The sequence below is a fragment of the Psammomys obesus genome, unplaced genomic scaffold (assembly GCF_907164565.1).
Source record: "Psammomys obesus unplaced genomic scaffold, mPsaObe1.curated_primary_1811, whole genome shotgun sequence".
Lineage (NCBI taxonomy): Eukaryota > Metazoa > Chordata > Mammalia > Rodentia > Muridae > Psammomys > Psammomys obesus.
This window is the reverse complement of record NW_026585504.1, coordinates 66,264,346-66,279,189: the sequence shown is the minus strand read 5'-3', so window position 1 is coordinate 66,279,189 and position 14,844 is coordinate 66,264,346. Positions and strand designations below refer to the sequence as shown.

Sequence of the window (14,844 nt, the reverse complement as noted above, 5' to 3'; positions counted from 1 at the left end):
AGGAGAAACTGGACTAGAGCTCTGGAGCACGGGGAGTGGGGGAGGGATAAGGAGATGTCCGGTCTGAGAGCCAGCTTGACAAGGGATGGACTTGCAATGGTTAATCAAGATTAGCAAAGCACATTTCTAGGTGTGTCTGTGAAGACTCCCCCAAAGCATACGGAGAGATGACAACCTTCTCTGAATGCGGGTGACACCTTCGCATGGGCTGGGGTCCAGATTGAAAAAAGGAGAAAGGAGAGAGCCCGCTACCACTGGCCTCCCTCTCCCTCTGCTTTCCCGCTGAGCTGCTCTGCTCTGCCAGGCCTCCCCTGCACAATGGACTGAACTTCCCCTTCAGTTTCTTATGCATTCTTTTTTGGTTGTAGTGAGGCAGAAGTAAATAAGAAGACTCTTATGTGTGTAGTGGTCAGATATTTGTAAAGGAGTACACATTTCTTCCAAAGATTTGGGGAAGAAAAAACAACAGCAACAACGTATGCTTCCAAGTGTTGCTTTGTTCAACTTTATTTTCCTTTCAAGACACATTGGAGCAGTAAATAGAGTGATAGTTGGGCAAAACTCTAGAAAGCAACAAGAGGAACAGAAGGAGATGGAGTATTGAAACACAGATGGTAGAAGTAACAGAACAGGAACTGTGGGGTAATTTGCTCTTCTTCTCTGCTGACGGCCAGCAGACGCTATGTGTTAACAGGGAGCCTGAGTTTGTAGTACAGTGGAAAGAGGAGGAAGTATGACTAGTCCAGAGTTAAGAGCGTGGGGTGGAAGGTTTGTCTGATTCAGCCAGAGGCATGTGAAGTTCAGATACTGCTTGCCTCCTCATCTCAGGCCCAAGACCCTTTGCATCAACTCAGGGGGAAGGGTAAGGCCCAGAGCAGGGGTGTCGTGGTATTACCCACTCACCTGGGAGCCGACTCTATGCTTCCATCTTAGAGACAAAATTCCCTTTAGAGCAAGTCTCACCTGCTCTGAAGTCACACCTGTGATCCCCTATTTTTTATCCTGGTCTACCTTACATCTGTTTATTTATTTACAAGACAGGGTCTCAACTGTGTCCATGGCTGGCTGGCCTAGAGCTTGCTATGCGAACCAAGTTGGCATCAAACAGAGACCCATGGCCTGCTTCTGCCTTCTGAGTGCTGGGGTGAGAGGTATGTACCACCATGTCTGGCCCACCACTTTTTCTTTGTTTGTTTGTTTTTGTTTTTTGAGACAGGGTTTCTCTGTGCAGCCTTGGCTGTCCTGGACTTGCTTGCTTGGTAGACCAGGCTGGCCTTGAACTTGCATAGATCTGCCTGTGTCTGCCTCCCTGAGTGCTGGTATCACAGGCGTGCGTCACTGCACCTGGCTCATCTTTTTATTTTTTAAGTAGTGTCCATTCATCCTGCCAGACTCAGCCCAAGTTCTAAGATCTGCTCAGCTGTGGGTCCTAAAATGAATTTTTACTGAAGTGTCTTTAAGCTTTGTGTTGGATCACTGAGCAATTACTTGGTAAGCATTTGCCTTGTTTTTTAAACTGGCTTTTGGAAGCTTTGAGCCTGTGCATATCCTGTGTGTACTTTACATAGATAAAAACATGAATGACTAGGCTAGTGGAAAGTGTTACAACTAAAAAAAAACAAAAAACAAAAACGTACTATTTGGGTATAATTCCCACATCTTTGATTACAATAGAGAACCTACTTGAGCCTTCTAGAATAAGGCTGGTGTTAAATTTCCTCTGTTTAGATCATTAATTATCCATTAAGTTTTAATCTCTTCCAAATTAAGGAGTTTTGATTTGCATATGTAGTGGCGCACTGCTTTTCAGTACATCACATTCAGAACACAGGCCCTGCGAAACATCTTGTTATTAAGGCAGAGTATTTGGGAATATCACCCCACCCTTTTCTCTAGACAGTTTCAAAAAGCCCAGGCTGGCCTGGAACTTGAATTCCCGACCCTCCTGCTTCATCCTGAGGAGGATATTCCACTTTTTGGGTAACACAATTCAAAGTAGGATTTTAGTGACATGTGCAATTCATATTCAAAGACAGAAGTGGCATAGCTTCTCCAAAGTTTGCTTTCTGTGATTAATTCTGTCATTCAAATAGTCTTCTCTCAAGGCCCAAAAAAGCCAAGGCATTGCCAGCTGTGAGTTCATCCTGCATAAAAAAGAGAGAAGAGTTTTGTTTAAAGCATGATTGGCTTGATAAAACACTTAATAGGTAATATCATTGATTTTTTTTTTTACATTTATTTGTGTGTGTGTGTACATGTATGAGGGCAAATGGTTTATACAGTTAGTTATTCTGAGCTTATTTTAAGACATTAGTGTTTGTTTTTTATAGTCCAGATATTTCAGAAAACAGAGTTATAGTTGTAGGAAAACAAAGGGTCATGGCCTCCGTGTCCAGCTCAGGAAGAAGACTGAAGTTCAAGGCATATACCTTTGTTTCTTCATCAAATTCTGCCATGGACTCTATCAGCTTCCCAGGCTCCTGCTCACCCAGTGGAAAGGGGTAATCAGTTCCCAGAATGACCTTATCCTGAAAGGAGAAAAAACAACTTTATTTGTGAATGTGAGGACATAGCCTCCTGGACTGAATTTCTTCCCGATTTAATAGAAACAGAACTGATCCAAAGGTTTAGTTTTCATTTAAAGGTTCAGTCTTCATTTTCCTATTTTTACTCCAGCAGGTGTCACTATTAGGTCTTTTAAGAATTGCAAATCTACTTCCAGTCTTGCTTCTGAGTGTGCGTGTTTACAAGTGTGGACACCAGAACACAATCCTCAGGAGCTGTCCACTCTGGTTTTTGAGGTCTGTTGGTGGCCTGGACTTCATCACTTATGGTCGTGGCTGGCCTGCGATCCTCAGGCCTCCTGTCTCTGCCTTCCTAGCGCTCGGATTGGAGGGTGCCCCATCACCCCTGGATGTTTCTAATGCAGGATCTGGGAACCGGACCCAAGTAAGTGTGCTTGTATGGCAGGCACTTGACTGAATGAGCTAGTCTCCACCTCAGCCGTTTCCCCCCTAATAACAGAAAAACAGACTAAAACTAAGAATTAGGTATTCGGTAAAACATGGATGTATTCAGACGAAATGAAATATCTACTTTTTTTTTTTTTTTTTTTTTTTTAAAGTTGTAACCCCAAAGTGACTTTGCAGGAAAATAGAGCCGGAAGGAAAAGTTTTGGGCTAAATGGTAGTGTAACTCCTCATAGCTTTGTAAATAATCTCTTGTGTTTCCCCCGATGAAGCGTGCTATTCTTTCTGCTAGAGCTCTCTAACGGAATCACAGTCTCTTCCGGTCACAGGAAGCTTTTTATAGGTCGCAGACTTCAATGGCTTGATTCTGCTGGTTGCAATGCCCTATTTCTCTCTCTCTCTCTCTCTCTCTCTCTCTCTCTCTCTCTCTCACACACACACACACACACACACACACACACTGAGAGAGAACCACATATGGGAACGTGCTGATGAAGAAAACGGAAGCTAGTGTCAGATCCACTGGTATTTGAGTTATAAGTGATCATAAGCTGCCTGATGAGGGTGCTGGGAACTGAACCTGGGTCCTCTGGAAGAGCAGCAAATGACCTTAACCACTGAAGGTAGAGCATGTTACTCTCTTCTCTATTGCCTACCCCTCTCAGCCTTTGGTAAACATTGTTCAGTGCTGTTACTACAAAGCTGGCTTTTGTAGATTCCACATATGTTCAGTTACGTAGTGTTTCTCTTTTGTAGACTGCTTCATTTCATTGATGTTCTCCAGGTCTATCTTTATTTATGTATTTATGCATATCTATATGTATGTGTCCTATATGCATGCGTGTGTGTGTGTGTGTGTGTGTGTGTGTGTACACAGGCCTGTGCACACATGTGGAGGCTAGATGGAGATGACAGGTGTCCAGTTATGGCACACTCTACCTTATTTTCATGCGAGAGGGGCTCTCACCAAGCCTGGAGCTAGGCTGACAGGAAGCAAGCTTCAGGGATCTTCCTATCTCTTTCTCCTACAGAGTTCCAGCTTTTTACATGGGTGCTTAGGATTTGAACTCAGGCCTTCTTCATACTTGGACACAAAGTGTTCTTACTGCTGCACCGTCTTCCCCACTATCCATGTTATATACTCCAAATGAAGGTCTCTCAATACAGTGACGGTTGCATATGACAAACCCACAGTTCAGTTGCATTGAATGGGAAAAAGTGTAAAGTTTTTTTTTAAAGATATGGAACAAGATGAAGTGTGCACATTCACTGCTTACAATCAACAGAGTCCTGGAAGCCCTACCCATGACACCTGGGCAGGAAGGAAGAGGAAGAGGAAGAGGAAGTGAGACTCTCTTTGCCGATGATACATTTATATGTATGGGAAGCCCTACGAGCCCCAAAACTCTTTAAAATTAATTAAAGAACTTGGCGAGGTTTCATGATCTAGCACCAATGTGAAGAAATCAGTAGTGTCTACATAGCAGCAGCACGCTGTCTGAGAAAGGAATCCCACTTACAGTAGTTACAGAAATCACTAAAATACCCAGGAATACATTTAACGAAGGAGGTGAAAGATCTCTGTAATGAGAACTGTACTGATAAAAGAAATTGAAGACACAATAAATGGAAAGATACCCTGTATTAATGGGTTGGAAGAATTAATATTGTTAAAATTGCTGCACTACCCAAAGCAATCCAGACTCCTCTCAAAATAGCAATGGATTGTTTTATGGAACTAGAAAAGCAATCTTATAATTTGTATGGACCCACAAAAGATCCTAAGTAGTTATAGTAATCTTGAACCAAAAAGACAAAACAGGAATGACTGAATTGATTTTAAAGTATACTACAAAGCCACTGCCATCAAAACGACATGCTGTTAGCATGTACTAGCATACAGCAAGTATTCAAGCAAACAGCACAGACCAGAGACTAGAAGTAAACTGCAGTCATTGAGCGTAAACAAAGTCAGGCAGGGTCTCCACTCTGAAGAAAGGGCCGTCCTCCATGAACTTTTTCTGTGAGCATATATTTTCATTTCAAAGAGGAATTTAACCTTTTCATCTTAGCAGTGTCGAGGGAACTGGAAGCCGTTATGTTGAGTGAGATGAGCTTATCGCAGGGGGTGCCAGCAGTCTGACATGTTGTCTACAGAATAACTGAGCCCAAAGACGTCGAGAGTGCAGTATCAGTTACCAGAGACTGTACAGAGGAAAGGAAAACCCTGTCTTGAGAAAGAGGAAAAAGAATGGGGAAGAGAGAAAGAGAGGGAGAAGCTGATTAATGGAATAAGGACAGGAAGTTCTGATGTGTGCCAGCTGGGGTGGTACATGCCCATCCGAAAGAGGCGGGCAGATCAGAACTTCAAAGCCAGCCTGGGCTGTATATTAGGCTCTGTGCCCTGGTCTACAAAGTGAGGCTCTTCTCCACACGCAACAACCAACATACCAAGTAAAGAAGTCCAGGAGAGGCCGGGCATGGCGGCGCTCACCTTGGACCCAGCACCCGAGGCAGAGGCGGGTGGATCTCTTTGAGTTTGAGGCCAGCCTGGTCTACAGAGCAAATCCAGGACAGCCAGGGCTCTGTTACACAGAGAAACTCTGTCTCAAAGAACCTAACAAAACAAAACAACAAAAACCTCCAGGAGATCTGGCATGCTATTACTCAGTGGGATGACTATACACGCTTTATTGTGCTGTATATGTCAAAAAACCAGGATAAATAACTTGTAATGTTTCACCATAAAGATATGCTTGAGTAGACATATTTAACCCGATAGAAACATTCTCCATTTACACATAAAAAGCCCACATGATACCATATATAGCATATACACACACATTCTCATATATATGACCTTTTCAAAATAACTTTAATCTTAAAAAATACTTCAGTTGATAGAAAACACTGGAGGGAATGTTCATTTAAAAATAAATATCTGACCCGGGCATGAGTAGCATATGTCTGTAATACCAGCACTGGGGAGGCAGAGGCAGGTGGATCTCTGTCAGTCTAGACTACACAGTGAGACATTGTCTCATGTATGTGTGTGTATATATATATAATATATATATATATATATATATGTATGTACATTTGATAGCTAGGGAGATGGTTCAGAGAATACTTGTTGCCCAAACATGAGGAACTGAGTTCAAATCCCTGGTACCTCAACTGACTATGTTTAGGCATGTGCCTACAATCCTAGTGCTGTGGGGGACAGAGACAGGCGGGGTATTGGGACTTGCTAGCTGCCAGCCTAGCTCCAAATTCAGTGAAAGACCTTAAGAGAATAAAGCCAAAAGCAGGGTGGTGGTGGTAGCACACTCCTTTAATCTCAGCACTTGGGAGGCAGAGGCAGGTGGCTTTCTGAGTTTGAGGCCAACCTGTTCTACAGAGGGGGTTCCAGGATGGCCAGAGCTACACAGAGAAACCCCATCTCAAAAACAAACAAACAAACAAACAAACAAACAAAACAACAACAAAAGAGTAAAACAGAATAAAGCTGAGAGTAATAGAACAGAACACATGATATCCAACACACATCATACATGACACACACACATCAGACATCACACACATCGCACAGTTTCAAAGGCCATGATAGACTACCAACTCTATTTTTAGGTTTCTGTATTTGTTTGTATATGAAGCCAAGCAAACACACCTGCTGTAGAAGCCCTAAAGACGTCAAGTTATGTCTCTTCATATCTGTGCCAACAGCTGATCTTGTTCTAACTCTCTGCTTGGTATTCACTAGGGGCTCATCTCTTCTTCTTGCTAAAGCTGTTTACATTTCCAAAATACAACATGATTTTAAAGTCCCACGCTTATAGTACACTTGTCATCTACATTAGCATGAAGATGGAATCCAGGCATTAATTTTCTAATTAGGAATTCTTCCCTTCCCAGCTGATGGCATTCTCAGATATAAATATGCTTTAAGAAGCAGTCTGTCCTGTTTTAATATGGAGAAAGCAAAAGAATCTAAAGCAGAAATGAAAACCAGTCTTCTAATTTTCTGTAATTCATCCCTGCTGATTAAGATATTTCCTTATTTTTTTCGTGTGTCTGTGTGTGTGTGTGTGTGTGTGTGTGTGTGTGTGTGTGTGTGTGTGTTAACTCAGAGGACAGGGTCAGCTGTCAGTCCTTGCCTTCCATCTTGTTTCAGTCAGGGTCTTTCTGTTGTTTTTCTGCTACATATACCAGGCTAGCTGGGCCTTAAGCATCTAAGAGCATTGAGATTAAAGATACACATGCTATATATGTGTCCAGCTTTTGCATGGGTTCTGGGGATTCAAAGTCAGGTGTTCAGGCATGCATTGCTAGGGCTTTACCCATTGAACCATCCCACCTCCCCAGTCCCTTGAATTGTGTTTGTTTGTTTGTTTTTAATGCTACCACAGGACATCAGACTCATGGTTTGGAATTTTAAAATTATTATTTAGACTTGCTTTCAACTTTTTTCTATAGTTTATATATCTACTTGTAACTATCTGGTTTTTGAACTTTTCTTCCCAATTATCTATATGTATACATTTTATTGGTAAGTGTCTTAGTCACTGTTTATTGCTGTGAAGAGACACCATGACCAACATTTAGAAGAGAAATCTAAATGGGAGTTTAATTGGGAGTTTGCTTACAGTTTAGAGGTTTAGCCCATCATCACCATGGCAGGTGTCAGACAGGCGTGGTGCTGGAGGAGTAGCTGAGAGATACCTCCTGCTCCACACACAGGGAGAGAGAAACAGGAGGCCTGGCATTGGTTCTGAACCTCAAAACTCAGCACTAGTGATACGCTTCCTCCAACAAGGCCACTCCTCCTAATCTTTCTAATCCTTTCAAATAGTTCTACTCCCTGGTAACTAAGCATTCAAATATATGAACCAATTGTGGCCATTCCTTTTCAACCTCCACAGTAACTTTTGATCATCTTCAGCTTGATAGTACTTTTATAAACTTATTGGTCTTGAAACTGGCCTAAGCCTGGGCTATCATCCTTAATTCCTTACATTTTTTTCTCTTTTGAAAAAAAAAATCCATCATTCAGTCATTTTTTCCTATGAGCTGACTCTGCCAAAAATAATTCTTTGAACTTGACTTTTGAGAAATCTTCTTTTGAGATGGTTGGAATATAACTTTTACACACATGCTTATAATTAACTTGAAAATTGCTTTAGTAAGTGTGTGAGTGAGTTGAGGAACAATTGGAGGTAGGGCTGGAGAGATGGCTAAGTAGTTATGAGCATGTATTGCCCATGGAGAGGGCCTGAGTTCAGTTCCCAATCTCAAGCTGCTCACAATGGCCTGTAGCTCTAGCTCCTGGGGATCTGACTCCTTTCTTCTAGCCTCTATGCACACTGCACTCATGTGCATATAACCATATCCCATATATGTATATATTTTATTACACACATATATATATATATATATACACACACATGTATATGTACATATATAATTAAAACCTAACATCTCTTTTTTAATGTTTCAATATATGAAAGAAGTAACTCTGATGTAATTAGTCCTGAAATACTGGGTACAAGAAAGTAGGCATGAAAGAACTAGAAGAGAAAGTCTTGTTAATTTGTAGTAGTTCTTGTGTTGGGGGAAAGAAGATAGCAGCAAGGAGGAAACTAGGGGAAAGAGATTCCTTAAGATTTGCGTGGTAATGCAGGAAAGAGATCTCTACTTGACAGATGTGTACTGTATTCTTGAGTTGGAAATACTTTGAAAAATTGCCGCTTCTGTCACTGGTCACCAGTCGGACAGCATTTAGAATCACCTAGATGACACCTCTGGGCATGTCTATGAGGGAGTTTCTAGGTTGGGTAAACCGATGTGAGAAGACTCACCCTGACTGTGGACCGTTCTATGAGCTGAATAAAATGGAAAAAGCAAGCTGAGCACCAGAATTCACCTCTTTCTGCCTTCATGTGGATGCCCTGTGACTAGCTGCAGTATCGATGCCTTCCCTATGGTGACAGACTGTACCCCAGAACTGTGGGCCAAAGTAAACCTTTTCCTCCTAAGTTGCTTCTGTGAGACTTTCATAGCAGCAAGAAGAAAAGTCATTACTTTGCCTGTTTTCATATAGCTCCAGTCTGCCTATGTGTTAAAGGGATAATAGGAAGAGGCCTAGGCTGAGGGAGCCCAAGCGTGGCCTTGTGTGGACAGTCGCTCTGTCGTTCTTTGGCCTGAGCTTCCTGGGGCACACAGACTGTTATGATATGTCGTCACATCTGCTCTTGGAAGCCCAAAAATTAAACGTGTAAAAGCCCATTTGTACCAGGCAGTGGTGGAATTCGCCTTTAATCCCAGTAGAGGCAGGTGGATCTCTGTGAATTCGAGGCCAGCATGGTCTACAAAGTGAGTTCCAGGACAGCCAAGACTATACAGAGAAACCTTGTCTTGAAAAACCAAGAAGAAGAGGAGGAGGAAGAGGAGGAGGAGGAGGAAGAGGAGGAGGAGAAGGAGGAGGAGGAGGAGGAGGAGGAGGAGGAGGAGGAGAAGGAGGAGGAAAAGGAGGAGGAAGACATAAGATTATGGGCCATTTTCCAAAGGTAAATGTCTGACTGTACTAATGTGATATTTCACTTCTACTTTAGAAAGTCCCCATGAGGATCCTGTGAGAGCCAGCTGTGGTCTACACCCTTGTAGACCGGGCTACTTGGAAGTGAGTACAAGACAGACAGTATGAGGTGGGGGTGCTAACTGTTTAAAAGTGCAGAAATCAAGCTGAGCACAGGCAAACAAGTGTGCACGCCTGCATTAGTTTATCTCTGCTCTTGTCCATGGATGTGATGTGGCCACCTGCGTTAGAGCTCCTACCTTGACTTCCCTGCAATGATGGATGGTAACCTGGAAATGTAAGCTGAAAGAAAGCCCTTTCTCCTCTGTGCTTCTTTTTGTCAGGGTATTCTACCACAGTGACAGGAATGAAACTAGACCACTGTGGAGTCAAGGAGTGCCAGAACCAGGACTTACTTACTGTCTCACTGTCTACAGCTTCTTGAAATGGGAGTTAAAAGCCCCTCAGGAGGCTCACAGGCATCTAAACAGGGTCTCCTTCTTGTACACCACAGGGCATTGGAAGACATTATTTACCCAAGTTATTTGGAGGTGTAAAATGAGTGGAAATGTCAAGTTAGATGAGAATCAGGCAGGAAGCCCTTTTTGTTTTAAGTCATGTTAGAACTATTTCTTTTTTTTTTTAAGATTTATTTTTATTTATTTTTTATACAGTATTCTGCCTGTCTGCATGCCTACACACCAGAAGAGGGCACCTATAAAATCATTATAGGTGGTTATGAGCCACCATGCGGTTGCTGGGAATTGAACTCAGGACCTTTGGGAGAACTGCCAGTGCTCTTAACCTCTGAGGCACCTCTCCAACCCCCAGAACTATTTCTACGGCATACTCTACTGCCTGCCATAGCCCTGGAAAGAAGAAAATCTTTCTTTGATGACAAAGAACCTTTCCAGTGACGTGAGATCACTGAGTTTGGATTTTTAGAATCTTTGTAAAGCCAGATTTGGTAGCGCAGACCTATGCTCCCAGCAACAGTATATATTCCAGACATTTTACGACCTCATACTTCACTTTCCCTCAAAAGGGTCTAACTTGTCAAGGAGCAGGCTGCTGGTCCAGCCTTCTGCTCTCCACAAACCGCCCAGCTTACCTTTCCTATAACATCTGTCAACAGCTTAAGAGACCGAGGGTCATGAACCAGGGAGTCTGTGTAAAATGAGCCAAGGTATTTCCTGGGGTCAGATGAATTGTCCTGGGCACAGAGATCTGGGCGCATGTTGAATCCATGGGAGATTCTTCCTACAGTGAAGGGGAAAGCACCACCTGAAAGGAGGCAGAAGCAGGAGGATTGCAACAGAGTGAGTTCAAGGCCAGCCTGGGAAACTTTAGTGAGACCTTGTCTCAAAATAAACCCAAGGATCTGGAGAAGTAGCTCAGCAGATAAGAGCTCCTGCTGTTCTTACAGAAGGCGGAGCATGGTTCCCTGCACCCAGCCCTCACAAAGGTAGCTCACAACCACCTGTAACCAGCCCAGTGGTTCTGATACCCTCCTCTGGTCCAGAGGACACCTGAGCACACATGGCATACATGCGTGCTCGCGTGTGTGTGTGTGCGCGCACACACACACACACACACACACTAATAACAACAACAGTACTATTTTTTAAAATCACAAATGGCTTGGGTGTAGAGTGCAGGGGCGGGCTCTAGATTTACTGCTCAGTAGCACTACAAACAGACAGACAAATAAGTGGATGGGGGGGTAGTTCACTGGTTAAGTGAACCACCGTGTGAAAGCATGAGGACTCGATTTTGAACGCCAAAGGTATGTAAAAAAAATGTCAAGCATAGGTGTGCAGTCACAGATCTGGGCAGGTGGAGACAGAGGGATCCTTGTGGCCAATCAATCGGTTTAGCCCAATTGCTGAGCTCTAGGTTTAGTGAGAGACCCAGTCTTTCTGGTTTGTTTGTTCATTTTTTTGAGACAGGGTTTCTCTGTATAGTCTTGGTGATCCTGTAGCTAGGTCCCTAGACCAGGCTGGCCCAAAACTCAGAAATCTGCCTACCTCTGCCTTCCAAGTGCTACCCAGCTGAAAGACTCTGTCTTTAAAAAAAAGGTGATGGCCCCTGGGGAAATACCCAACATTGTCTTTGGCCTGTACATGTACATGCAAATACAAATAGACATGCTCGACATGCGCACAAAAGAAAGACCAGAACCCATCTGCAAGGACTCTTTTGTCCTCCCCTCACTCGTGCATGCACAGAGAGGAGTCACATGAAGACACAGGGAGAAGGTAGATGTCTGTGTGTTGGGAGGAAAACCATCACTGGAACCAACCCCATCAGCACTAGGCGCTTAGCTGTCTAGCCTCCAACACCGTGAGAAAATGTGGCTTTGAGTTACCCTGCCCGTGGTGTGGTGTTTTCTTAGGCCAGTCTGAACCGATACAAACAGAGTCTCACCTCCATGTGCAAAACACACTTTGAGTTTGGGGAACTTCTCGAACACCCCACCCATGATCATGGAGCAGATGGCCATGGTGGTCTCCGACGGCATTCCTAAGAGAGGAAACAGTCACACTACTCAGCGCGTGTTATCTTAAGCAAGAAGAGGCTTAGTAACATGAGTGTTGCAGAAAAGCAGCTAAGTTGGGGGATTTTCAGTCATGTGGGGGCCCTCTGCTCCAGAAATGATTCCCATGTATATAGAGCATAGCTTAGCCCAGAACAATCATCCAAAGGCTTCAGCTTGCTAATTCAGGGAGAGAACGTACTCCAAGAGATGGGAGTCTAAGGGGCTGGCTTTGGTCCTGATGAGACAGGCACGCATCGGATGTACTTTGGCTTGGGACTCCTATTTGGCTGGCTTTATGCACACCTGCCCTTGTAATAATGCATTTGGTAGCCCAGTCCCTTCACTTGCACATGCTATGCAAACACACATGCACATGTCTTCAAACAATAAACTAGCAACCTCAGAACTCCTAGGTCCCCTACCTGCAGCAGATTACATCTAATCTCATCTTTGAATTATGTGGCAAGTTTCCTATCTGTGAATTTAGGGTGATTGTCAGGTTCAAATTCTGCCAGTCAGGCAAAAGCCAACATTGTCCTCTAGGAGAAAAAGCCTATTCTCCTCTACGAAAGGTGCCCTTTCCTTATCATTGGCAGAGGAGACAAAGGGCTATCTGTGGTGCTTATTAGCACACCAAAGTGCATGCTGGTACCTATTACACATTTCAGCGTCCGTGCTGGCATCCTGGCTTTTCTCGCCCTGCCTCTTTACCCTGATCTCTGTCCAGCTCAGAAGCGTCCCTCCTCTAGCTTCTTATTTTTCTTATGAGCCAGCTATTTCGGCCACACACTCTCTTGGTCTCTCTCTTTTGCCCTCTCTTTGTCTTCATCTCTCGCCCCTCCACCCCCACACCCCTCATGGCTAAGTCCAGTATGTTGGTACGCTGGCCATGGCCATGTTCAATCTGTTACTTTCTCTGCTCTGGAGTCTTTCAGATGCCTCATATCTGTCTACATTGTTCTCTCCCTCATCTCTACAATAAAAACCTTCCCCTCAACCACACCTCGGAGTGAACATGTCAGTCATTATGAGAGTGATGGTTGGTTCCTGGCAATGGGTTATTTTGAGGATTTTGTGACAGTCTCTGGTACCTCCATGCAGCTAGCTCACTGTTAACTGTTACTGGTAAGCCTGCTAGGTCTCTGCTGCCTCTTGGGAGCTAAGGCTGAAAACTACTGGGTTGGTGTGAATTACTGGAAGCAGCAGTTGGCTCATGTCTGATGTCAAAGGAGCTTCTTGAGGATACAGTGCACCTTGACTGACCTAGAGATCTTGATTGCCAGCTAGGACTCCCTATCTGCTCATCCTGTCCCTCACTTCTCTATAGCACTGATATGCCTAGCTCCCTGGCCACCATGGCAGATTGCATTCGTCTGGGGGTGGTTTTTCCAGCAGAGCCTTTGAAGGCAGGGTGAGAGACGATACCATTTCCTTCCTGCTCTTTGTGAGTCAACTTTCCAATAATCAGTTGAGTGATAGTCTCACAGGTTTGTGTGTGTTGTTGTTTGTTTGTTGCAAATTCATTTGAGATAAAACCTTCCTCTTGGAGGGAAGCTTCTTAAGACACAGGATGTTCTAAGTGGGGCATTCTAGGTGGAACCTGCAGAGAAGATTCCGTGAGCTGTCTCATGCTGTGCTTTGGTGATCATTGAGTCATGTTCGCTCCTGTAGCTCCTCACAATAGGCTCACTGGCTCACCAAGCTGGATTTTGCTGGGATCCTGACTTTGGTCCATCATCGGAGGGGAGTACACGTTTGTTTACATCTTCCCCAGGAACAGTTTCCTACAACTCCAGATCCTCTCAAGTTGGCCTCCCAAATGTGGGGCACAGGCATGTGCCATCACACCCAGCTCCCAAGATGTACTTTAAAGATGGATTGCCAGTAAGTTTCTCTTAACACTCTTCTTTGAACCCATAACACCATTCTGAAATTGGCCCACTTGGGGTCCATGAGCCATGTACTTGACCATGGTCTTTTTTTTTCTGTAGTCAGAGCACAAGATGCAAATGCGATAGCCATTTCATATGTATTCCTGTCCTAAATGCTGAGTGCAGGGCCTAGTTGCTGGAGGGGAACAGTGCACATACACTGCAAAAACAAAAGATGAAATAACTCTGGATGCAAATGCTGGTTATAATGTGGAGAGTTATAACACTAGATACCCTAGAGCAATCAATAAGACTGAGGAACCAGCCTGCTTCCATTTTAGGCCTAAAAGCCACCTTATAGTAAAGAAAAACTAGGCGTATTCCTGTTTATGATTAAACCTGTTTCTCAAGAATTTGGCTCTGCTCCAACTGTAACCTTAACTACAAATGGTTCTGTACTGCCTATTCTAGGAAACAGCATTAGCAATGGTTGTGATCTTGAAACTTTGTTTCAAGAAGTTATTACAACCATCTTTCAACCCTTTGTTTCAAAAGGTTGTTATGGCATCTTGTAATGACCATTGTCAGACTGTCTTGTTACAACCACCTTGCAACGTTTCAGGGGTTGTTATGACTAACTTGTTATGCTTATGTTCTGTTCCTGAAACTCCACTTATTTTGCCCACCAAACCCCCTATTTGGAAACCTCCTGTCCCTGAGCTACAAAAACCTTATCTTCTTCACATCCAGTGCTGCTATCTTGAATCCCACCCTTAGGAGAGACAGTCTAAGGACACAGATTAAAAATAGCTTGCTTAACTGTTTGCTTTAATTAATTTGGCCATTGTGATTTGGGCCACTGGTGTTTCTCCTTGCATCTTCGGGATTCAC

General features: G+C 43.7%; 1 protein-coding gene across 3 annotated transcripts in view; it reads right to left on the bottom strand.

The window, feature by feature from the left end:
* Positions 1–477: 477 nt before the first annotated feature.
* The window catches only part of Acmsd (aminocarboxymuconate semialdehyde decarboxylase), a 33,339-nt gene continuing 18,972 nt past the window's right edge, over positions 478–14,844 (bottom strand). For all 3 annotated transcript variants that reach the window (XM_055602042.1, XM_055602047.1, XM_055602052.1), the window contains 4 exons: positions 11,971–12,066; positions 10,655–10,827; positions 2,430–2,528; positions 478–2,144 (listed from right to left, as the gene is read on the bottom strand). In XM_055602042.1, coding sequence (XP_055458017.1) covers positions 2,082–2,144; positions 2,430–2,528; positions 10,655–10,827; positions 11,971–12,066 — 431 coding nt within the window. In that variant the 3' untranslated portion in view covers positions 478–2,081. The remainder of the gene's footprint in view (positions 2,145–2,429; positions 2,529–10,654; positions 10,828–11,970; positions 12,067–14,844) is intronic.